This window comes from Lipotes vexillifer, unplaced genomic scaffold (genome assembly GCF_000442215.2).
Source record: "Lipotes vexillifer unplaced genomic scaffold, Lipotes_vexillifer_v1.1 scaffold174, whole genome shotgun sequence".
Classification (NCBI taxonomy): Eukaryota; Metazoa; Chordata; class Mammalia; order Artiodactyla; family Lipotidae; genus Lipotes; species Lipotes vexillifer.
In genome coordinates this window covers 906704-933681 of record NW_006785255.1, presented here as the reverse complement: position 1 = coordinate 933681, position 26978 = coordinate 906704, and the positions used below count along the sequence as shown (strand labels likewise).

The 26978-nt window shown below is 38.9% G+C and overlaps 1 protein-coding gene across 1 annotated transcript in view; it reads right to left on the bottom strand.

Moving 5' to 3' along the window:
• SLC26A7 (solute carrier family 26 member 7) overlaps positions 1 to 26533 on the bottom strand; it is a 182103-nt gene extending 155570 nt beyond the window's left edge. The window contains exon 1 of the mRNA XM_007457342.1: positions 26341 to 26533. Within this exon, the coding sequence (XP_007457404.1) occupies positions 26341 to 26533 (193 nt within the window). The remainder of the gene's footprint in view (positions 1 to 26340) is intronic.
• Positions 26534 to 26978: the final 445 nt, after the last annotated feature.

The window sequence follows — 26978 nt, the reverse complement described above, 5'->3', positions numbered from 1 at the left end:
GATAAATATCATGTGATCACCTAAATAGACACAGAAAGAGCATTTGACAAAAATTCAACATTGATTCATGATAAAAACTCTCATCAAAGTTGGTATAGAGAGAACATATCTCAACAAATAAGGTTATTTATGACAAACACACAGCTAACATCATACTCAATGGTGAAAAACTAAAAGCCTTTCCTCTATTTTCAGGATAAGACAAGAATGCCTACTCTCTCATTTCTATTTAACATAGTATTGGAAGTCCTAGCCACAGAAATCAGACAAGAAAAATAAATAAAAGGCATTCAATTTGGAAGGGAAGCAGTAAAACCATCACTATTTGCAGAATGGCATGATCCTTTATATAAAAGAACCCTAAAGTCTCCACCAAAAACTATTAAAACTAATATATAAATTCAGAAAAGTTGCAGGATACAAGATTAGCATACAGAAATCTGTTGCTTTTCTATACACTAATAATGAACTCACAGAAAGAGAAATTAAGAAAAGAATCCCATTTAAAATCACATCAAAAATAATAAAATACCTAGGAATACACTTAACCAATGAGGTGAAAGACTTGTACACTGAAAAGTATAAAACATGAAGGAAATTGAAGATGATAGAAAGAAATGAGAAGATATCCTGTGCTCTTGGATTGGAAGAATTAATATTGTTAAAATGGCCATACTACCTAAAGCAATTTACAGATTCAATGTAATCCATATCAAAACACCTATGACATTTTTCAAAACTAAAACAAATAATCCTAAAATTTGTATGGAACCACCAAAGACCCCAAATAGTCAAAGCAATCTTGAGGAAAAAGAACAAAGATGGAAGTATCATGCTCCCTGACTTCAGAATATAATACAAAGCCACAATAATCAAAGCAGTATGCTACTGGCACATAAACAGACACATAGATCAATGGAACAGAATAGAGAGACCAGAAATAAACCCACACACACATGGTCAATTAATCTGTGATCAAAATATACAATGGGGAAAAGACAGTCTCTTCAAAAATTAGTGATGGAAAAGTGGACAGCTACATGTAAAAATTGAAGTTAGAACATTTTCTCACACCATGTACAAAAATAAATTCAAAATGGATTAAAGACCTAAATGTAAGACCAGAAACAATAAAATTCCTAGAAGAACATAGGCAGTATGCTCTTTGACATAAGTCTTAGCAATATTTTTTTGGATCTGTCACTTCAGGCAAGGAAAACAAAAGACAAATGGGACCTAATTAAACTTAAAAGCTTTTGCACAGCAAAGAAAACCATCAACAAAATGAAAAGACAACCTACTAAATGGGAGAAGATATTTACAAATATGTCTGATAAGGGGTTAATATCCAAAATATAGAAATAGGTCATACAACTCAACAATAACAAAAAATAAGAAACACACCTAATTTAAAAATGGGCAGAAGACCTGAATAGACATTCTTCCATAGAAGACATACAGGTGACCAACAGGCACATAAAAAGATAATCAACATCACTAAGCATTAGGAAAATGTAAATCAAAACAACAATGAGCTATCACCTCAAACCTGTCAGAATGGCTATAGTCAAAAAACAACAAATAATAAATTTTGGTGAGGATATGGAGAAAATGAACCTTAGTTCACTGTTGGTAGGAATGTAAATTGGTACAGCCACTATGGAAATCAATATGGGGGTTCCTTAAAAAATTAAAAATAGAACTACTATATGATCTAGCAACTTCACTCCTTGGTATATATCCAAAGAAAATGAAAACACTAATTAGAAAACATATATACACCCAATGTTCATAGCAACATTATTTTTATAATAGCCAAGATATGGAAGCAAACTAAGTGTCCATCAACAGAAGAATACAAAAAGAAGTGGTATGTATATATACAGAATGGAATATTACCCATTAAAACAAATGAAATCTGGACCTAGAGGGTATTATGCTTAATGAAGTCAGTCAGATAGAGAAAGACAAATACTACATGATCTCACTTATATGTGGAATCTAAAAAATAAAATGAATGAATACAATAAAATAGAAACAGACTCATAGATACAGAGAACAACGTAGTGGTCACCAGTGGGGAGAGGGGTGGTAAGAGGGACAAGACAGGGGAAGTGGATTCAGAGATGCAAAGTACTAGATACTGTGGACAAAGAATATTGCCTGCCATATCAGTAAATAAAAGATGTTGCAGCTATCAGGCCATCAGCCACTGCAGCTGCCGTCCCCGAAGGTGCATCATGGAGAAAAAAACAGGACACTGGCTCTAAACAGTTAAGGTGCATATCAAAGGAATAATTTCATTAAGGCCAGAATCTTGCATCTTCCCATACATAGAAAAGTGCTAAATTCAATAGCTTGAGATGTCCTTTTTTTTTTTTCAAAAACTCCTATATATCCTGCTCCTCCCATCCCCTTTGAAACAGTCCCTCAGAACTATCCGAGAGGCTGTCTCCTGGGCTTTAGTCCTCAGTAAGTCTGCCGAGTAAATCATAATTCTCATCTTTTAGGTTGTGCATTTTTTTCAGTCAACACTATAAAATAAATAAGTTACAAGGATATAATGTACAACACAGGAAATATAACCAATATTTTGTAATAACTTTAAATGGAATATAACCTATAAAAATATCAAATCATTATGTTGTACACCTGAAACTAATATAACATTGTAAATCAACTATACTTCAATAACTATATAAATAAATATTTTTAAAAAATCATAGCATTATCCAAAAACACCCCCTCATTAAATGCATTGCATATGAATAAAAGTTAGCCATTGACAAAAACTTATTTCTTAGAAAGCCTGGGTGTTAGTAATGGAAATGACAGAGTGATATCTTGAATACTGAGCATCAGAGGTCTTTTTGTATGCTTCTCAGAACTTATTCTAAGCCTAGAATTGCTAAAAATGTATGCACTTAAAAGTTCTCAAGGGGCTTCGCTGGTGGCACAGTGGTTGAGAGTCCGCCTGCTGATGCAGGGGACACGGGTTCGTGCCCCGGTCCAGGAAGATCCCACATGCTGCGGAGCGGCTGGGCCCGTGAGCCATGGCCGCTGAGCCTGCGCGAACGGGAGAGGCCACAGCAGTGAGAGGCCCGCCTGCAAAAAAAAAAAAAGAAAGTTCTCAGGGACTTCCCTGATGGTCCAGTGGTTAAGACTTTGCCTCCCAATGCAGTGGGGGCAGGTTTAATCCCTAGTTGGGGAACTAAGATCCCACGTGCCTCATGGCCAAAAGACCAAAACATAAAACATAAGCAATATTGCAACAAATTCAAAAAAGACTTTTAAAAAAATGGTCTACGTCAAAAAAAAATTTTTTTTTAAGTTCTCATTGCAAGGAATAAGGACTAAGTACCAATAATTCCATAAATAAAAGAAAGAGTTTAGAATTGGAGAAAATACTAGCAATGAGCCCCAACAAAAGGAAATGAAAGATTAAATCCTGTGCTGCATTCCTTAATCGCCAACTTAAGGTTCATATGGAAGGCGAGGTGAACCTGAGACACTTTTCTAGGTTAACAATTAGAAAGAAGGATGGTTACTTAAGGAAATATGAAGGTATTGTGCAATTCTATTCTCCCTCCCTCCAACTCTCTCTCCCTCTCTCCCTCCTTTTTCCTCCTAACCTTCTTCTCTTTCTCTGTTTTTAAACTAGTTTTATTTTTTCTCTGATTCAAAAGGAGGTGGTGGAAATATTTGGAATCTCTTAACATTGGGACAGTGGGAAGATAAGAATCTTGAGTCACTACAAATGGCCTATCAGCCACACATTTCATTTCTTCTTCAAATGAAGTTATTTGTCCCAGGAATAGAGGCAAACTTGATGCATTTATAAATCTGATAATGAAAGCTAATTTTGGATATGTCCCCACACACGCACATACAAAGTCAGGAGCTGCACACCGTGTGGAATTTTTCTGGTCAGGTTACTGACAGACTGAACAAAGGGCATTCTGTGTGCTACACAGGCCACTGACTTTTAGCTCCTCCAGAGAAGTGGGCCTAGACATACCCTTATTCGATACATGGATTCTGTTTGGAAAAACTTCTGAGGCCTTAGAAATCAAAGTTAATTAGTTACTGCTGACTCCTACATGTTGCTGAGAATATTCACTTCTCAATTCTAGATAGGGCATATAACCTTTATAGGGTAAACAAAATGGACATGTGTTCCAAGTTGATCAAGTCGCCACCATAGCTTTAGGCTAACTGAACTTTTCTTGAGTCAGATTTTACTAATAAAGTGATACATGTATAGAACTTCAAAGCCTCAGTGTTTCTGTACTTCCTATGCTCCCATAGGATGAAATCCTTGTCTACAACATGGGAACGTCACTCACCTGCCTCAGTGTTTGAACAAGCCATTAGCTCCTGTTACTGTAAGATGTTTGCTATGTTTTAGCCACCCAATTCCATTCTCCCTTCTTTCATTAGCAGCACACCAATTTCCTTCAAGGAGTCACCTGAAGTACATGGGCTGAGAATAAGGGAATTGACCTCTACCCCAAGTCTAGACATGGCCACATGACTCAGCCCAGCCAATAGGAGGTTTGCACTCCTATCACCATAATATCTGGTTTAGAGAAGGGCACAGGATGCATGTATGTTCAGTGAAATCTCATTATACTTTTATTGGAATTGTTAGATGAATACATAGTTACATAAGAATTACATTGGAATGTATACCTAATGCTGTGTATTACAATACTTTATGTGCTGATTAAACATGGAAATGACCTGAATGCCCATCAGTATGAAGATGGTTAATAAATTCTGGTACAATGATGTTATGGAATATTATGCAGCTGTTAAAAAGACTGAATTAGAACCATAGCCATTAATCCACTATATATTGTTAGACATGACAGGTTTCAGGCTTATATTTTTTTGTATATACTTTACATAAAAATCCAAGAACAAGGCTACTGGTGTTTCTTATACATCTTTGAAAGATATTTTTTTCACCTTGTACAATGAGTTCATAAACCTATAAAATTTAATTTTTGATATAGACTTTTAAAAGCAATCTGAACATTATCATGAATGTTATAGAAGCCTTTAGAAGATTTTTTCTAATGGAAACAAGGTAATGAAGTTTCCTTTTTAAGTGATCAAAGTAACAGTTATATGGAAGACACACTAGATTGGTGGAAATAAAGAACAGTTAGGAAGTTACTGCTGATATCCAGGTAGTTGCAATAGAGAAAAAGACACCATTTCTCAAGGAAATATAGTTCCATCATATATAAATAGATTTTACTCAGACACATTTAAAAAAAAAATCAGTTCCATTGCCCTTGGCTTTAGCAGAGACCCCTTTCTTCCTAGAACATGTCAGAGGTCTAAAGTTGATTGATTAAATATGAGCAGGAAATGACAGGAACCTCCTAAAAGACAACTAAAGTCCTGGATTAAGTCACTCAAAGAGAGTGGTCAGATTAGAGTAAGATGAGCAGAAGGCTGGAGGCCTTGGTCAACATCAGAATTCAAGGAGTGAAGGAATTGTCAGATGCATAGAAAAAGAACTAGAAAAAAAGAGTATAAAAAAGCCAAGGCCAGTCATCTGCAGCAACTCCACAGAAATGGTATTCATGAAAAAGAGCAGAAATGTCTGTTGAATTGATAATACAGTCTTCTGGTGACCTTAAGAAGAGCACTTCTTGGGGAATCGAGGGTGTAGGAACCAAGTGGGAGCAGTTTAAGAAATAGATATGAGTGGAGGGAGAGGAGTCAGGAAACATGAACTAGTCTTTGAAAAACCTTGTTTGTGAAGAGAAGAGAGGGAAAGGCTTGGTGCCAAATGAGGACATGGGATAAGAAAACTCGTTTGTTTATTTTTTTATTAGTTTGCAGATAGGATAAACTTGAGCACAGGAGTGATCCAGGTTTTGTGAGCCCTAAATCCTATATATCGTAGGGGCTTCCTAGAAAAAAGATAAAATTACAATATAAACTTAATTACAAAGGCAATGTATTTAAAATGAGAAATCACAACAAATTATAAATTTTAAAATGCTGACAAATTCCATGATCAAATATCCAGAAAAATATATAATATTTTTATTAACTATTTGCCTGATATACCTGTATAATACCTTTTCCCCTTACAATTTTAGGTTGTATATTCAATGACTTTTGCAATATTTTCTATAGAGAGAATAGAAAGGTAATTTTGGCTTTCCTCTTGCATATCAGACATTTCTAATACATCATTTCAGTGCTGTTGGTGTTGCCTGTTTCTTGTAGCTCTGCAAAGGCTGTCTGACTTCATGTGGTGCAATCTGACAGCTCCTCTTTTTCTCATACCCTAGGGTTTCCCTGTTAACACTTGTTCTGGGATTCAACTGTTAATGTCCAGACTCACCTATGCAAACTCAGAGGAGCACTGAGAGGTGAGCCTTTGACCAATGAGAGAGTGAGCAGTCCATGTTTCCTCTTTTCTCCCCACTGAAAGATTTGGAGGTGCAGTTGATACCTACTCGGGGGTATGCTCCAGTGATAGAGCCATCTGCCTCCCTTAGAAGCAGCCAGCCCTGTAACAAGCATTCTCTGCCCCCTGTCCCTCACTTCTGCTCTCTGGGCTTACCCTCCCTAATAATAAAGTAGTACATAAGCCCTCTGTCTCAGGCTCTAATTTCTGGGGAATCAGAGTAAAGTATATTTAAGTTCAGTTTTCATATTAATAGATTAGAAATTTTTATTTTAGCTTTATAACTAGTTAAAAATATCATGTGAAATTCAAACTGAAAACCTCTATTAGAACTCTTGGTAACTATAAAATTTCAAGGCATTTCAAGTTTTCTTATGCAAAAACTTAAATACTATTTGAAAATTACAGACATTAATTAACCAGGTCATGACAATGTCCTTTATACAATGCCATACAATGAGTTTTTTTTTCCTTGCGTTATGCGGGCCTCTCACTGTTGTGGCCTCTCCCATTTGCGGAGCACAGGCTCAATGGCCATGGCTCACGGGCCCAGCCGCTCCGCGGCACGTGGGATCCTCCCGAAACGGGGCACGAACCCGCGTCTCCCGCATCGGCAGGCGGACCCCCAAGCACTGCGCCACCAGGGAAGCCCCATACAATGAGTTTTATTTGATCTTCATCAAGTCAGGTTTTTGCGACAACTTAATCAGACCCCAAAAATATCTGCAGCTACTCCAAAGCCACCAGACATAAGAAGCATGGGGGCTTCCCTGGTGGCGCAGTGGTTGAGAGCCCACCTGCCGATGCAGGGGACACTGGTTCGTGCCCCGGTCCGGGAAGATCCCACATGCCGCGGAGCGGCTAGGCCCATGAGCCATGGTCACTGAGCCTGCGCGTCAGGAGCCTGTGCCCTGTAGCAGGAGAGGCCACAACAGTGAGAGGCTCATGTACCACAAAAAAAATAAAAATAAAAAAAGCATGATTCAAGGGAAGTTGAGTTAGGAAAAGTGAGTACTTTTAATTTCTGTTAAAATATCTTTGGAAATTCTACAAAAATACATGACCATGTGAAGACAATTGGCCTTGGAAGTGGCTCATGCAAATGGAGATGAAGTACTGAACAAGATATATATTGAGCATGTAAATATAAGTGTGATATATTTTATACATGAATTATCAAGTGCAATGGAAGAACGATTAGCTTCCACTTGAGAGGGGTATTTGGGAAATAATGCCCTTAAATGAGAAAATCAGCTTTTAAGAAAGGCAAACAGGATGTCTTGTGAAAATTCTGAAAGTTCAGTTATTCCCAAGTAAGAGTGGTTCCTCCTGCTACACTGTTGGTGGGAGTATAAATTGGTACAACCACTATGGAAAACAGCATGGAGGTTCCTCAGAAAACTAAAAATAGAATTACCATATGATCCAGCAATCCCACTCCTGGGCATATACACAGACTAAACTATAATTTAAAAAGATACATGCACCCCTACATTCATAGCAGCATGATTCACGATAGCCAAGACGTGGAAACAACCTAAATATCCATCGACGAATGGATAAAGAAAATGTGATATATATATATACAATGGAATACTACTCAGTCATAAAAGAATGAAATAATGCCATTTGCAGCAACATGGATGCAACTAGAGATTATCCTACTAAATGAAGTAAGTCAGAAAGAGAAAGACATACCACACGATATCACTTATATGTGGAATCTAAAATATGACACAAATGAACCTACCTACGAAATAGAAGCAGAATCATGGACATAGAGACCAGACTGGTGGTTGCCAAGGTGGAGAGGATTAGGGGAGGGACAGAGTAGGAGGTTGGGGTTAGCAGAGGTAAACTATTATACATAGAACGGATAAACCACAAGGTCCTACTGTATAGCACAGAGAACTATATTCAATATCCTATGATAAACCATAATGGAAAAGTATATAAAAAAAGAATGTATATAACTGAATCACTTTGTTGTAGAGCAGTAATTAACACAACGTTCTAAACCAACTATACTTTGATTAAAAAAAAAAAAAGTTGTTCCTGAGGGTGCATTGGTAAAGGCTTGCTGTGAAGCTATCAGTGGAAGTACAAGCCAGGGAGGAGGACACACATGGCAGTGTCAAAGGAAGAGAAGGGAAAGATGATTAAGAAAGGGCCTGGTTTCATGTGGTGACCAATGATGATATGAAACAGAGACAAATGTGCAAGTATATACTTAATTATACATGACATATGCCATTTTTCTGTCTCTTCTTACCATATTTATATAGGACTCTTAAGACCTCCTGATTAGAAAGAGAAAGAGACTACCATAATGGTCCCTGGTTTTCCTAGGTCAATCTGAAGGACTTTTTCCTTGTCACTCTCATCTTTTAATATTTTTAATAAAAGAGATGTTACTAATATATAGTCAAACTTCTAATTTTCAAAGAAAAAAAAAGAAGTAATCTCTTAGCTTTAGTGATACAATTATATAAGTAAACGTCAGACCATGAAAGTAAGCAGACTGGGCAGACCAGTGCAGAGAGCTGCAGTCAGGCTGGTACTCCCTTGTCACAAGATGCAGCCTTAAAGAAGGAGGCAGCTTGGCCACACAAGATGGTACCAGGGCAATAATGATGATGCTTCTCTCTGTGCAGTGCCATCCTCTGGCAATACCCCAGTTTAATGAAATTGGTCATGGACCTATAGGATACAAATAACTATTAAAATGTTCTTTTACTCAATCATGGATATAAACGTTGGTTCATGTGCCTAGAGACCCAAACAGAATGATGCAATGAACTTAAAATGCTAATTAGGCTACTTGGCATCTCTTTCCACTCCCTTTAGGATTTGTTTGTTTTCATTTGTTTCTATTTTACCTGGGTAGATGGGGCAGGAAGGAAAGGGCAATGAGACAGAGATGTGTATATTCATGCAAAGACTACCTGCAGATGTTAAATGATGTCTGTCTAACAACTGACATTGGTAGTAGCTAAGATTTGGAGAGAAAGGTTCAAAGTATCTGTCCTTGGCAAATTTGGGAGGGTGCCCTAGACATTTTTTAAGAGGCCTAGAATTTCTCTAATTTACTTGTTTTGAAAGATTTTTTGCAACTTCCCTGGTGATGCAGTGGTTAAGAATCCGCCTGCCAATGCAGGAGACATGGGTTTAATCCCTGGTCCAGGAAAATCTCACATGCCGTGGAACAACTAAGCCTGTGCATCACAACTACTGAGCCTGCACTCTAGAGCCTGCACACCACAACTACTGAGCCCACACACCACAACTACTGAAGCCCACGTGCTCTAGGGCCCACGTCCCACAAATACTGAGCTCATGTGCTACAACTACTGAAGCCCACATGCCTAGATCAAGTGTCCCACAACAAGAGTAGCCACCACAATGAGAAGCCCACACACTGCAACAAAGAGTAGCCTCTGCTCACCACAACTAGAGAAAGCCAGTGTGCAGCAACAGAGACCCAATGCAGCCAAAAATTTTAAAAAAAGGAAAGATTTCTTGCAAACTGATATTCTCTGCCTTCTTACCTTCCACTTATCTTCAAGTAGCAGAGTTAAAACCCAGAGGTAAAATATATCTACCTAGAATTAAACACCTACTATGAGCCAGGCACTTGAGATAAATCAATTAACAGCCCATGTAAAAATCCCCACCTTCATGGAGTTTACATTTCGTGAGAAATAGAAGATGGTAACAATAATAACATTAAAATAAGTCTTTATGGAACACTTCTTTTGTACTAGATTCTACCCTGAGTGCTTTATTTTCTCTCCTTTACTCTACAAAGCAATTCTGTGTACTAAGTATTATTATCCCCATTGTACATATAGGAAGACTTAATCTTAGAGCAGCTAAAGCATTTGTCCAAGTGATGTATCTGGAATTCAAAACTGAGGTCTTTGACTGTTAGCCTACAAGTACTCATAAAGCTCTTACGATGTATCCAAATCCACTTATTAAATTCCATGAGAGATTTAAAGGAACATGAAATATGAACTATAAGGTCCTTGCCTGAAACAAACATTATCCAACATTAAACAATTATATGTGTAGTTTATAGAACAATCAGTGTAGTCAAAGTTTAGAGAAAATAGAGAAATTTTGAGAGACATAATCACAGAAACTTTTATTGGAAGATTATCATTTAAGTGTGGGTTGGAGGATAGACAGAAGTTTTATAAGTTTTTGCCCACATTCCTGAAGAGTTGTGAAGCACTTTGTTCTGGTACAACTGATTTTGTCGTTTAGAATATTTTCCAGGGCTTTTTGTTGAATTTTACATTTTTGGTTTCTAAGCATTATTGCTTTCATCCTGTAAACTCTATGTTTCATGCACACATTTTACACTGTCAACCATACCTTTCTTAAAGCTCTTATCCATTGGCTCCCAGAGCACCATGATGTTCACGGACCATGTCTTCTCATTCCTCTTTGTCAGCCCCTCAGCCACTTAAATATCAGTGTCTCCCAGGGCTTCTTCCATTCTGATTCTTCTTTTTATTGTACACATTAACCATGATTATCCCATCCATTCCCATGACATTAGTCATAGGATCTTAATCAATATATCTTAATAATATCTCTCCTAAACTCCAGATCCAGACATACATCAACTAGAGATACCACAGGTGGGGGAGGAGTCAAGATGGCAGAACAGGAGGACACAGAATATTTTGCTCCTCACAAGTTCATCAAAAACACATTTACGAATGGAACAATTCCCACAGAGCTCCTGATGAACAGCAGCAGTAAACTTCAGACATCTAAAAGAATGAAAGAAAGAAGAAAAAAGAAAAGAGGAATCAAAAAAGAGACAAGCAACCCTGGCGGGAAGCTGAGAGTAAACAGAGATCCCCACATTAAAAAAGATTCTCTCATGGAGGAGAAATCAGCTGGGACAGAAGAGGAACTTCGGGGGATCAATTAGAATGCAACAGATGGTCTGTGGAAGGCAAGACAAGGTAAGAACTGCACACATGATCTACACTGCAGCTCTGTGCATTCCAGCCTGAATCGTGAGTTGCCTGTTGCAAAGGGGAGCTCGGTGCTGGAAAGAGGGTTTTGGAGTGCAAACCCAGGGAGAGGACAGTACTTGGCTGTGAAAAGACAGCCCAAAGGGACAGGAGCAAGGGGCGCCACAACCAGGAAAGTCTGTGGAAAAAGCATGACACGCCATAGCAAGGCATCATTGTCAAATGGTGTGCAAGGGGCGGAGCCGCCATTATAACCCTCTTCCCCACCCCTTTGGCCTCTGAGGGCATTGGGAGGGGCTCCCACCTGAGGGGGCCTGCGCACCCCTCTAGCCAGGATAGCCTCCGCCTGCATAGGCTCTGGGGCCCTGAGCGCTGCTCACCCCAAAATCTCCTTGTGATTCAGCCCTGGGCACCCCTGCCTGGGATGAGAGTCCACCAAAGCTGGCAGGGTCAGAGGGCTTTAGCGTGGGGTTGGAAGAATGGACCCAGGGAGAGAAATGCGGTTGGCTACACGGATACACAGAAGGGACAGGAGTAGGGGATGTGCAGCCGGGAATGCCCCTAGAGAAAGCAGGGTCTGCCTGGAAGGTGAGGTGCCATTGTTGAGAGGAGTGCAAGGGGTGGGGCTGACAACATTCTCATACACCAGCCACTGCAACCACTGGGAGTACCCAAGCAGCCACTCCAAGCAGCCACTGCTTTTGCTCCCACTCATCTGGGCAAGGATCAGATGCCTTAGGGTGGCACACACACAGAGGTGGGATTAAGACCAAAACTGAGACTAAGGGGGGTGCAACCAAGGAAGAGAAACACAAATCTTTCTAGGCACAAGCTGTGAATTAAATCCCCAAGATCGGCTGGGTAAATCCTGCATTTGTGAAATACCTGAATAGGCAAGTGTTTCAAAATCTGAGACAAGTCTAGCCTTTGCAGCACTGGAATTTGGGCCAGATCAGTCTGAGCTGGCCCCACAGTGTCCACAGCAGATCCAGACCTACGTAGAGGTATTGGAAGTCCTCCTGGGGAGGTGGCTCCAGGAAAATATTCTTAGTACTAATATTTCTTTGTTGGTTTGTTTCATTTTGCTCACTTGTTGGTGCTGCTGCTTTTATTATTTTTTACCTTTTATTTTCTACTTAAAAAAATTTATCTTATGTTATTTTCTTAATATATATAAAGTTTTTATTTTTATATTTTTCCTTTAATTTTTTTGTTGCTCTGTGGCTTTTGTCTTGTTTTTGTTCTCCACTTTATATATATTTTTCTCCTTTTCTTTTTTCAATTGTTTTTAAGTGTATATTCTACATTTTATTTGTTTTGTTGTTGTTGTTGTTGATGTTGTTTGCTTGCCCCCGTTTCTGTTTTATTTTTCATTCTTTGTTTTCATTAGTATAATCCTTATTGACTATTCTTGTATCAGAATTCTCTTGTTTTGTTGTCTGTTCCCTTGGTTCTTTTTTCTTTTCTCTGTGTGTGTGTGTGTGTGTGTGTGTGTGTGTGCATGTGTGTGTGTGTCTGTTGTGTTGCTGTTGCCACTGTTTTTTTGCTGCTGTTCTTGTTATTTGCCCTGAGCTTTGTCTGTTTTTGTTTTGTTTTGTTGTTATTGCTTGGGTTTTTTGTTTTTCTTTTTTCCTTTTCTCTATTTTTTGTCAGGCCACACTGTGCAGCTTGCAGGCGCTTGGTTCCCCACCAGGGGTCGGGCCTGGGCCTCCTGGGTGGGAACATAGAGTCCAGGATGTTGGAACACCAGAGAATTCCTGGGCCCAGGGAATATTAATCAGTGTGCACATTCCTGAAGGTATTCATATCAACACGAAGACCTGACCCCGTACAACTGCCTGCAGGGTCCAGTGCTAAACACCTCACACCAAACAACCAGCAAGACAGGAACACAGCCCCACCCATCAGTAGACAAGCTGCCTAAAGTTGTACTAAGCTCTCAGACACCCGTAAACACACCACCTGACATAATCCTGCCCATCAGAGGGAAAATACTCAACTCCATCCAACAGAGCGCAGGCACCAGGCCCTCCCACCAGGAAGCCTACACAAGCCCCTGGACCAACCTCACTCAACAGGGGTCAGTCCACAGAAACAAGAGGAACTATGACCCTGCAGCCTGCAGAAAGAAGACAATAAACACAATTGGTTAGACAAAATGAAACGACAGAGAAATACACTGCAGACAAAGGAGCAAGGTAAAATCCCACAAGAACAAATAAATGAAGAGGAAATAGGCTAGGTATCTGAAAAAGAATTCAGCTAATGATAATAAAGATGCTCCAAGATCTAGGAAATAGAATGGAGAAAATACAAGAAACTTTTAACAAGGACCTAGAAGAACTAAAAAACTATCAGTGATGAACAACACAGTAATTGAAATGAAAAATACCCGAGAATGAATCAACAGCAGAGTAACTGAGGCAGAAGAATGAATAAGTGAGCTGAAAGATAGAATGGTGGAGTTAAACAGAATAAAGAAAAAAGAATGAAAAGAATTGAGTACAGTCTCAGAGAATCTGGGACAACATCAAACACACCAACATTCAAATTATAGGGGTCCCAGAAGAAGAAGAGAGAAAGAAAGGGACTGAGAAAATATTTGAAGAGATTATAGTTGAAAACTTCCCTAATATGGGAAAGGAAATAGTCGATCAAGTGCAGGAAGTGCAGAGTTCCACACAGGATAAAGCCAAGGAGAAACATGCCAAGACACATATTAATCAAGCTAACAAAAATTAAATACAAAGAAAAATAAAAGCAGCAAGGGAAAAACAACAAATAACCTACAAGGGAATCCCCATAAAATTATCAGGTGATCTTTCAGCAGAAACTTTGCAGGCCAGAAGGGAATGGCAGGACAAACGGATAAACTTACACCCAAGTTTACTCTCCCCAGCAAGGATCTCATTCAGAATTGACAGAGAAATCAAAAGCTTTACAGACAAGCAAAAGTTAAGGGTATTCAGCACCACCAAACCAGCATCACAACAAATGCTAAAGGAACTTCTTTAGGTGGGAAACACAAGAAAAGAAAAAGACCTACAAGAATAAACCCAAAACAATTATGAAAATGGTAATAGGAATATACATATCAATAATTACTTAAATGTGAATGGATTAAATGCTCCAACCAAAAAACACAGACTGGCTGAACAGTTACAAAAACAAGACCCATATATATGCTGTCTACAAGAGACCTATTTCAGACCTAGGGACATATACAGACTGAAAGTGAGGGGATGGAAAAAGATATTCCATGAAAATGGGAATCCGAAGAAAGTTGGAGTAGCAATACTCAGACAAGATAGACTTTAAAACAAAGACTATTACAAGAGACAAGGAAGAACACTACAGCAGAAGTCCTCAGACTCCTCTCCACCACCTTCCACTTCCCCCACCCAAGAGGAGGACTGCTAATAGGAGGGGTCAAAGTAGAACACCAAGGAAGACAGATTTCTTGATGGGAAAGGCTACGTCCACACGTGTATGTTTTTGCTCTTGTACTATTCCTTCATCCATGCTACTGATATGATAAAAAGACCAGGGCCTGCCTCAAGGTCAGCTCTGATACATCTCTTTTCTTTCTACAAGCACATCCAAATCTTAGCTTTACAAGAAAAAAGGAAATAGCTCTTCAACCTCAGGCCTAAATTGTTTTGCTCCACTCCAGGTTTGCTAGATCTATGGTTTAAAACACTAATTCAGCTAATAAAGTAGGATACATTCCCTAAATGTTACCTGTGTATATAGTTCCCTTGAGATCCTCTCCAGAGAAAGAGTGCTTGGCAGGACTTGATTTCTTAAAATTCCATTTCATACAATATCATGTACCTTTAGGTAATCAAATCTTGCCAATTTTTTAAGACTGTCACTTTGTTCTCTATGTTGATCCAGTTTTTACAACCAAATATTCATTTCATGTCATGTTATATAGATAGGATTGTACTACTCTTCACTTTTCTTAATAAAAACACAGAAATCTTTGGCAGCTCCCTAGGTTATACAATCTACTCAGAAAGTGGCTGAAACCAATACTCTACAAACTTTCATTAAGAAAATGTTCCCACCCTTATGTACCCACACCAGAATATCTTCAAGGTTGAAATAACAAGATCATATTCTCATATACTTTTGTACAAATTTCTGAGGAAGAAAAAAATAATAAGCCCCTTGTGGGCTGGGTTGTTGTCTTTTTCTTCTCTCTTTCCAAGAACATAGCAAAGGACTATTTTTTCAAGTATTTTTTAAAATAGGAATGAATAAAGAACCATAGGAAGACATTAGTATTCTTGAAAACAAAATAATTAGGTGGTAGTAGGCACTTCCAAGAATTATATATAAGAAATCAAACACAAACTGTGTGGGTAATGATAAAAGTTATTTCCCTCTGGCAACTGGTTTATGGTGGTCTTTGCACTCTTATTAACAAACCACAATATAATCAGCTGTCTGGTTCACAGTATCAGTGGGCTCAGGGTTAAGTGATATTATAAGTGGATCTCTCAGGGTAAATTTACATATATCCAAGAAACACAACTGTGTGAAACAAAATTCCTATTGAAAGACATTCTCTTGGTTCACAGACAAGTATTTTTATTCAAAGATCATTGGTTCTAATCACTAGAGGGGTTAAGGCAAAATACATCATGTTTTCACACTGTAGCTTATTGTACAGGTGAGATTTCACAAGAGTGAAAATAATTACCATGATCAAAAAGCTTCATGATCAACAGACCTACAAGCTTAAATATTAGAAACAGTAAGAGATTAAAAGTTTCCATGGGGAGAGTAGCCACAGGAAAGCTCTATCCCATCATCTCAATTATGAGTTTTTACTATCAAGAAACATTTGAGCACCTACTATGGGCCAAAGGCATTGATAAGAGCTAAAAGGGTTTCTTAGGACTCAGGACATTCATTGCTAAAACCAGGATGATTGGTCATCCTAAACAGTAAACAGTCCCTGCCACCAAGGAACTTATAGCTTAGAAGAAAAATCAAATATAAATCAAAAACAAATGTGACAGAGTTAATTAAGTGGATAAGAGAGGGTACTCTGGGAAAACAAAATAGAGGTATCTATCAAGCATCTTCTGAAAGCCCATAGTTCTCAACCCTAGATGCTCATTTTACTTTATTTGTTATCATTAGTTGAGGAAGCTGAGGTGCAGAACATTAAATGATTTGCCCTAAATTCCTCAGAGATTTTGATTTAATTGGCATAGGGCTTGCTTGGGCATGGGTATTTTTTTTAAGTGCTGAAAGAGATTATAATATACAGCCAAGGTTCAGAACTACAGGGCTAAACCCAGCCTGAAATGTGCTAAGATATAATCAGGTGAAGGGGGCCAGGGAAGAAAGATTATCCATTTAAGAGGAAGCAGTATGTGCAAATGTCCTGAGGCAAAACAAGCATGATCCTTTAGAACACTAAGAGCAGTTCAGTGTAACCAGAACATAGGATGAATGTAAAGAGAGATGTACGTGAGATCCAGATATTGAAGGGCCTTGAAAAACATTTTCAGAAGTTCATGCCTGTGTAAAGAGAGAAAAGTTGGATATTTATAGTTTGCTTTTTATATAAAACAACTTGTTTTTCTGAATGCTTTGATACGTTTGGACAATCAAAGTGTCTTTGAGTTGAGTTTGAGAACATCCTACTCTAGATCTGAAGAGGATGAATAACAGGAGTGAAGCGGTATTAATGTAAAAGGATAGAGAGTGTTGGGGAATATGACAAATTGCAAAGTCCATGCCTACATAAAGGGTGCAGGCACCGGTCAACTTCAACCTATTGTTTCCATTCAGGAGTATTAGCCCTTTGCTGTTAGATGATTAGATTTAAATAGGAAAAAACCTCTCAATTTTAAAATGAAGTCTTCTAATATTTATACATTGGCTCCCGACATTATACAAGCCAATAAAAATGCACCTGCAGTTTCAGTTCCAGGGAAGTATTTGGAGTTCCAGGGAGCCAAGACGGAAGGGATGAGAAGGAAGACAGTAAGGGAAAGTGAGAGAGACCAGTGACATGGTGTGAAGCAAGGATGCTATGAAGAGTAAAATAGCAAATTAAAAAGCCATTTGCAATGGCACAGCTGAAGGAATTTAAAACAAAGATACCCACTGTATACTTAATTTTTTTGTGTAGTTTGAAAATAGAAAATAGAGGGACAAAATTATAAATGAGAAGACATTCTAACTGGCAAGAAATGAATAATGATGACTTTTTATTAAGATAGGAGCATGGACTCAAGAGTTAGAAATACATTTAAACACTTCCTATGATTTATAGAAACTATTACCTTGCAATACAAGCAAACTAATCAGCCTTCCTTCATCTGTAAAATATAAATAATAAACTCTTGGGTTATTATGAAGATTCAATGATATAGCACGCAGTGAATGTTTAGCACAGTTTGTGGCACATTTTAAGCATTTAGCACTCCCTAGCTTTTAGTAAACTCTCATACAGACATTTTACCCTGTGTCACCTCTGCCACATGGTAAAAGATATTGTCCGTTGATGCTCAGGCCAGTATTAAAGCACACCTCTCCTTCCTCCCACACCCTAAGCTAGTGTAGCAGGGGGTATGAGAGGCTCTCAAGGGAAAGAACAGGAGCTCTGGTATAGGTACCTCTTCCCACTGGCACAGCCCTCTTCCCCTCTCAACCAGAATCTCTGGGTTTTATTTTATCAAGGAAGGTGACATGTCATCATGTGATGGGGCAGCCTGAGGGGCTGTTGTGCAGTGTGCTGCTCAGTTCATTCCCAGTCCCACTCAGGTTATGTCTGTTATACACAAAGCAAACTGGAGAACAGAGAGCAGTGAGGGATGAAAGATGGAGCCCAGCAGATTTACATTTCAATCCCTCTTAGCAGTACTAGAATTGAGGGCAAGTCACCCAGTGTTCTCAACCTCAAACTCCTCTTCTCATGAAAAGGACTGTAAAGTATGAAATATCTATCTTGCTGGGTTTTATAAAATTAGAGACAATTTGTGTAGCACATTTAAATTGTAATAACCCTCAAATGTGTAGTTAAGGTGATTAGAAGTAACCCAACTTAAACCTAATTAACAACAACCAAAAAAGTGTTTGCACATGCAAGTGAAAAGTCAGAAGTGTACTAGCTATCATCAGTACTCAGTTTCTCTCTGCTACGCCCTTTGCTGGGTTGGCTTCATTTTCAGGCTTTGGAGGCCCAGGGAAGCTGTAGAGGCACATCATCCTGACTGTTAGTAGTCTCAGCACAAAGGAAGATGTCTTTTCCTTTCTTTCTGAAAGGTTCCACACATGTCCTAGGATCCAGAGTGAGTGGACCTTTCAGGTCATTTGTATTGCCATCACCATTTTAAAATAGGAAATGACTGTTTTGCTGTGTTGTAAACCCCCTTGTGCCTAGGGGGGAAATTGTCACCATTGAACCAGTCCCTGGCCAGGTGTATGGAATTTTGCTAATTATCAAGAGGAGCCACAAGTCTTCACCTGGACCAACAACCGTCTGGATGCAGCTCTCAACACTGATGCACATTATAATCTGGGACAATTTAAAAAAGAAGAAACACAATGCCTCCATGTCTGGGAACTACTCCCAGGAAAGCTGATTTAATTGTTTGTCACGTGGCCCAGGTACCAGTGTTCTTTTAGGCCCCAAGGTGGTTCCAGTGGGCCCCAAATTTGAGAATCTTGGTTGAGGGAGACTTATTTTACTGATCATCCTAGAGCCAAAATTAAAATCTCACCTGAAGCATGTATACCAAAAATGGAAGAGGGGTTGTTCCTCAAAACAAATCCAAGGCATAATTACTAAAAGAAGCAAGGATGGATCCTAGCTGGCAAAAACAGAAGTCTATTACTATATAGGTCACACACCTTATCTTTACAGCCACTACACATCTGTTTGTTGCAAACCTTCCCAAGTTTTCACCACTCTAAAATGGAAGGTCATGGTTCTTCCATGTGAACAGGTCTAAATATTATAGGGAGTATTATTCTAAGTGCAGAAATATATAATTAGCCTTTTAATATATAAATCATCATTAATTTACATTTAAGAGAAAAAGGAAATCAGAAGTGCTGAATGAAGCCTAGAGCTATGGGTAAGAGCATGTGTCATGGGATGAGGGGAAATGGAGACGTGAAAAGCCAGCAGAGTGTTCCTAGCTCCTGTGTACATTTTTATGGAGGTCAGGTAAAGTATAATTTAGATTTATTTAGCAATATTTGGCTGCATTGTTCCTGGAGAAAAGTTACTAGATATAATAAATCATTATAATCTCTCTACATTATAATCTACATGTTTATAGTGATTAAGGGGGTTAGGTTAGAGATATGTAGCTAATGCTAGGATTCTTAACCCTCAGGGCTCAGACCACGCAGGGAAAAATTCTCAGATAAACCTTTAATTTTCAAAGTGAAGTATGCTTCAGGAATTTCCACTTATCGTTCCACATGTCACTAAGCCGCCCTCAGGAGTGCAATGAAGATCAGCTTCCACACATTTTGGTGCCAGTAATGCCACAAGTTCTACATAATTATAAGGGACATACACCCTTTGTCTGTGGCTCAGAACACTGTGGTTTGAACATCAGGCAACCCTATGGCAGCATAAAATTTTCATGGTTTGGCAACACAAATTCTAGGTGATCCCTTGGAATGCAAGTCAAAACATTCTCATATTCCTCCTCAGTGTATTAGGTACTTATATGGCAAGTCATGCATTTTAGGTCTCCACCCTGTCTCAATGCTTGAGTTTTTCAGATTGGAAAAAAAAAGAAAATATTTCCTGCAAGTGGTCATTCAGGGTAGAATGTGAACTAAATACTCTAGAGTCATACTGCTTAACTTGCCAACCATGTTAATGACATGTTTACGTCAATGACATTCTCTAGAATATTTGTTCACCTTCAAACTACATTCTGTAGTGAGGTCCTACAAGATGTCAGTTAAAGAACACTGTGGTAGATGCCAGTTATAATGGTTTTCACCTGATGTTAGTACTGAGCGTTCCCAAATGTTTTTAATCTTTTAAAAAACACAAAGCATTTCTAAGAAATATTTGAACATGGTGAGAGAATGTCCTAAAATTCCTTTTCTTTTTTTCTTTGAAATGAGCACACATACACATATTTATTTACTTCGGGGAGTAAATATCTAGGACTCCTTTAGCAGTCTGGTATAGCCTATGAACCCCTTCCTAGAATACTTTCTTAACATAAGTAACAGAAAATACATAGAGTTATAAAGAAATGAAGTATTCATGCTCTCCCTGGCCGGGCCTAAGCCACGCCACACTAGGGACAGACGTTCCTGCCCCTCGCCTCCCCCCACCCCAGTCCCGTCGAGGGGTGTGTGGAAGGGAGGGGTGCGGCCTCCAGGCCTGACCCTCAGTCTCCCGGCCCCTGCCTCACGGCCTCGGGGGAGCCGTGGTCCTCTGACGCAGCAGATACTCTCGCTTTGCCTCCTTGGCGTGTGCCTCGCCAGCGGTTCTCCCCTAGGTGGGGCGAGTGGTCGGGGGGGGGATCCCGGGAGGGTCCCGCCCCACGCTGCGCGCCCCTGTCGGTGCCTGAGCGTGCCTCTCCGGGCCCTCTGTGGTGCCCTTGGAGCGCTCCAGGTCGTCCCTCAGGTGCCTGAGGCCGAGCGGTGGTGTCATTTCCCTTTCCCAGCGCACTCCTCTGGTCCCCTCCACGGTGGTGTGTGCCGTGAGCAGCTCTCTTGCGGGAACTTGAGGGGTTCGAGACGGTAAGAGAGGAGTGCCTGTGCCCCACCTCGGTGGAGCTAGGTGCCACCTCGTCGTGGTCGTCCTCTTGCGGTGTGCCCTGGGAAGACTGACTTTGGCCGGGCGAACGCCACGTGTGCCCCTTTGTGGGGGTCCCAGGTGGGCGTGGGGGTGATCGTGGTGGGCCAGGGCCTGTGAGAGGGGAGGCTGTCACACTTCTTGGGCGTGCTCCCCGCTTCAAGAGCCCGCTGGAAGAGACTGAGAGCAGCACAGGTCGTGCCCCGGCCCTGACCATGAACGCTCCTGTGGACCTTGTGCTTACCCATACTGCAGCAGCCCCCGCTCCTCCGCCCAGTCAAGGACTGGCGGCTCTTGGAGCGCCTCCGTGGGCCCGAAGGCAAGACGATGGGTGGGGGATGACGCGCCCTCGGTGAGAAAGCCTTCTCTAGCTATCCGAGAGGGAGCCTTGGGGTACCGGACCCCCCAGCTGCTGCCCCTCCCAAGCACAGTGGCCACTGTGGCGAGTGCCAGAGCATGTGGGCAGAACCCCTCGCCTTCCCCGGATGGGTGCGCCTGCCTGCGGTGGGGCCCAGCTCCTTCTCTTTGAAAAAGAAAAAAGGAAAAAAACATAGAAAGAAAAAAAAATAAAGAAAAACAAAAGAAAAACAAAAAAAGAAATGAAGTATATTAGAATATATTCATGCAAGTCCACAGACCTAAAAGTTGTGCAGATTTAAGTTAAGAGCCTAGTCTTACGTATTCTCTCTTAAAGGTTTTATTCAAGAATGAGTTCAAGGCGTTTCAACAAAACATGTTAGAAAGTGTCTTGGCAGGGGATACAAATTCAGACACTCATAGGGATAGGCAGATAATAGGGATACTAGGAGGAAGGGTGGCAGCAGATGTGTGAATGGTGGAAACTGTAGCAAAATACAAAGCACATGCCCTGTCCACAGGGGGAGCCAGCAGGTTTTCACCACATGGGAACATGGGCCTCTTATGGCCATGTATTTCCCTTTTTCAAGAGAAGCCAGGCACCTAGATTTTCATATGAACTATACAGATGGGTTAATGTTGGAGAAAAAATTAAACACTGGGACGAAGGAAACACAGACAAATCTTTTACCAGGTTTGTCTGGTGGGCTATAAGTTTATAAATTCAGGGAAGTAGGGAAATTGGAAGAAATTAATTACTCACATTTTTATGTAATTTTTACTATCGATATCTTTATTACATTTATTTTGAAAACATAAGAATTAATTTAAATTTAATTTCCTTCCTAGAGTGGCAGCATGTTACCATAGAACAATCAGAGGCTTCAGGAGCTAAATTGTTTATTTAATGATATGGAGAAACGTTTACTGAAAACCTATGTTACTGAAAACCTATGTCAATGCACCAGGCACAAGTCGGAAAAAATATAAAGATTAAGACATTCTTTCCAAAGCTTACCCACCAGTGCATAAAGAGTTGTACCAAAAGATTACAGTGCAATCTGTTAAGGCCTATCATAGAGATATGTAAAAAGTACAAAGGGAGTAGGAGGTAAGAAAACATACATCTTTCCCAGGAGATTAGGAGGGATTCTCAGAGGAAAGATCTCTTTAAGTAGAACTTTGCATTAAGAGGCCCAGATTGGTAATGATCTAATAGATTATTCTGAAGAATCGGGCTTTTATCCTAGAGGAAACAGAGGGTCACTGAAGAATTCTGAACAGGGAATTGATGTTTAGATTTTTATAATCATTCCAGCTACAGTATGGAATGGCCTACAGGAGGAGATAGAGTAGAGAATGAAGACCCACAAGATGATGATTTCAGTAGGTCAGTGAACTAGGACAATAGCCGGGAACATGAAGTAAGACTACTAGTTTGGAAAGATATTTAGGGAATAGAAACAACAGAACCTCGTGGTTGATTGTACACTAGATGGTAGAGTAGCCAAAGAGAGGGAAGAGTTGAGAATGACTTGAGACTCTGTGAGAGGTAGTCTGGTACAAAGGTGAGAACATAGTCCCTGGAGCCAGACCACTTGGGTTAAAATCCTATCTCTTCTAACTCATCTACTGTGTGACTTTAAGCAAGTTATTTATTCTCTATAAGCCTCAGTTTTGTATATATGTCAAGTGTTCTTTTGTGTCTAAAAATTACTGTTATTATTATTTATTATTATAATTCTGGTTAGGATGGTGGCATCATTCAGTTTGTTTCTTTTAGAAGACTAGCGTTGCATTTGAAGTGCTTTTAGGAGATTCTAGGTTTGTATAGTTGAAGACGTGGATCTCGGGTTGAGAAGAAAGTTTCAATAGTACAGTTAAGGTGTTTAGAGCCTCTGATGCAGATGAAATAGCCTAAGGCATTCATTTTCAGAGAAGAAGGCCTAGTGTTTGAGTCTCCAGGACACTAATGTTTAATGGGTAGATAAAGTAGGAAGCAAAATCTGCAAAGGCTCATAATAAGAGAAGGCCAGAGAGGTAGCAGAATGTAAACAGAAGAACAGTGTCTAAAACCCAAGAGAAGAAATGGTTTTAGAAAGGCTATAGTCAACACAGAAAATACTACAGAGGAATCAATTATGATGATGACTGACAAGTGTCTATATTTAACAACTAGGAAATCTTTAATAAAGTAATTTAAAATGGCTCCTTGGTATTTGACATATAGAAAAGACTCAAATGTTAGTTTCCTTTAACCTTAATCTTAAATGCATTTCTAGAGAAAGAAGAATTAAAAACAACTACTGGATTGAATTATATAATTTTTTGTATTTGTAGGTTAAAAAACATTGAATTCAACAATTTTGTGTAATCCAACTATGTTGAATAACTGAAAAGCTCCTTCAAAGACTGGTAGAGTAAAATCAGATCTTTGTTTCTATTGTTTGCATTATGATGCAAAAGCAAAAATTACCCCTTCTTTCTTCTAATTTTTCCTAAAGAAATGGAGTTGATAATGATTGCCAATACTGTATTCACATGAATAACAGGTAATGATATCTAAGTGCCTTCCTTACTCCATGTTCTACTGTAGTTATTTCCCTTGTCACTCTGCCTTTGAGTCTAAAAACTACAGGGGTGAAACCTAAATGCAAAGGTAATTTAAAGGAAAGGATATTTGCACCTTTCCAAAGAAATGCCTTCTATTACTAATAACATTGGTATTATGAAAAAGTCTAGTTATTTTGGCAGTGTAGAGTATAAAGCATAAAATGTTGAGTGTTAGCTTTGGAATCAAGTCCTGACTCTATCACTTATCAGGCATGAAGTTCAGGGAAAATTATTTACTTGTCTAAGCTTCCACTTTCTCATATGGAAAATGGAGGACTGCTATCATTTGGGATTTTGTTGTGATAGGGTAAGATAATGTATATAAGGCATTTACAACAATGCCCCTTACAACAAATGGTAGCTTATGATATTTACCCATAGTGGGTAAGCATGAGAAAGTTTGAGAGAATTGTTTTTAAAGTACTTTTAGAAGGATTAGTCTGTCCATACACCAACAAAAACCTTTAAGTTCTTTCTAGCAGTGTAGCTTCCTTGCCCAATCACTGGGAGCCTTCCAAGAGAATCAAGAGCCAGATCCATAACTTCCAAGACACAAGGGCTGAGTAAGCTTTGTGCTTCTCATCAGTGGGGGCTGGTAACATATTTCTTCATAACCAGTGAAATGCATGACTCATAAAACAAAACCCCTCAATATTTATATCCAAAGAAAAGCCATACAATTAACTACCAAAGGCACATAAATGATAATGCTAATGATGTATCACAGCTATCTTTATCATATCCCCAAATTTTCTTATTAACCTGATATTTAACAAAGATGAAAAATATTTAGTTTTAGAAATATATTTTTCTTTCACTTTACAACAAATTAAAGCAAAATAAATTTATAAAATATACTGAAACTACCTGGTGAAAAAGTCCTTGTAAGCTCATCACCTTAGTTTCAAAGTCCATGGTAGTGTTTCATTTCGAATTTAAAATTCAATAAATACAATCCTAAAAAAATGCGTTAACCTGCTATTTACTTTGCATTTTTATGAAAGACTACTATGCTTTGTTTTTGGCAAAATGGTCATTAAAAATATCATAGAAGACTATTCAGGGAAATGGAATCCCAGAAAGTATGATAGTATTATGGATCTTAAAGTAAAGCCACCAGTGCAGATGTTCCTAATCACACTAAAAACAGAAACACATAAACCAGTTTGTTCCAGCTACAGAATAATTCAATTAGAAAAGTGCTTATAATTTAACGGTATGAATAATAGCTCAAGCCAGGGATGTAGTAAAACTGCAAAAAAATATAAATCTACAGAGTCTGTGCCAAGGAATAGTTTACAAATTCTCAAGGCTGAAAAAATCAGTTCCTTTTCTTGCTACAGGTAGAAAATTATTACCTGAATTAATTTTTAAAAATACAATGAATATACCTTTCAGGAAAATACACACACAAAAAACACATACATAATCATACACTGTATGCACACTAGTTACCTAAGAGCTTTCACCAAGAGAAACATCTATCTAAATCCAGAATATCATTTATAATCTGCTTTGGGAAAGTTAAAATCAGACTTCTCACCAGTTTAAATTTCGTATTGAGAAACAAACAGTATGTAATGTGATACAGAATTAAATCGGCATGTGAAAAACTTAAGCTCTAAGGACAAACAGGATTCTCTTTGCAAATAATGATCTTGGCAAAGAGCCTCCTTTATGTACAGAAAGGTCTACTCCTTGCTTATAGCAACTCTCAAGACTACAAAGGTAATTGTATGCTGCTAATTAGGTTTACAAATGACTTGTTCAAGCCAGGAGATATTTTATAGCTTGATTCAGCTTAAGTAGGAAGCTGTATCAGCAAGGTCAAACTATAAAAACTCATTCTCCCACAATTACTGAAATTATTGATCTTTACTCATATAGTATGAATTTTAACATTGCAAATATATAATGCCATTAAAAATTTGGTTTGATGCTTATTAGGTATCAAAAAATAGCAAAAAAAAAAAAAAGACAACTAGGAAAACATTTGTATACAGATATTCAATGTGTTTATTCCCCCAAAGTTAATTAAAATACATTTCATTAGTAGATCTTAGGTCACAATACTCTTCCAAGAAAGCAAAGTGATATCTATTCTGCATAAAACAGGAAAATCAAATGCAGTACATTACCTTGTGTCACCTGTTGAACTGCCAGCATTATCCCAGACACAGTGTCTGGAAGCAAGTTTTCTTTCAGATTATAATGTGTTGCCCATTCCAAAATAGGTAGCCGCCTTCTACACCACTGTTTAAAGTCTTCACAATGGGGCATATGCATCTTGCTCCAGAGCACAATTTTCTTTTTTCTCTTTGCCCCTGTCATTTTCAGATTACCTCTTGTAGAAGTAAACTTCTTTAAACAAGAAAAAAATCGTTGCAGAACACCTCCTTTCAATGCCAGGCTCCAACTCGTCTGTGGTTTACAATGTCAAAGCAATCCAGAAAATAAATCAATAAAAGAAAGAGGGAGAGAGACAGCACTTAAATATATGCAGCCAGGCTGTATGTGTTATTATGGTACAGCTAATTATGCTAGATGAAAGATACAGACTAAAACCTTGAATTCTTATTTGAATGAGATGGAGAAATGGTCCCTATTAGTATAATATTTTTCTCATCTTGGAAAAGTAATGGATTCAGTGTTAAGTTGGTGTAGAGTTCTCTTGCCAGTAATTCCCCTTATATTCACTGTAGTCTTATGCTTTGGCTTAAATCCCAGCAGCTAATGAGGTAGTTCTGGGCATGTGTTGGAAGTGGGCTGGGTTATG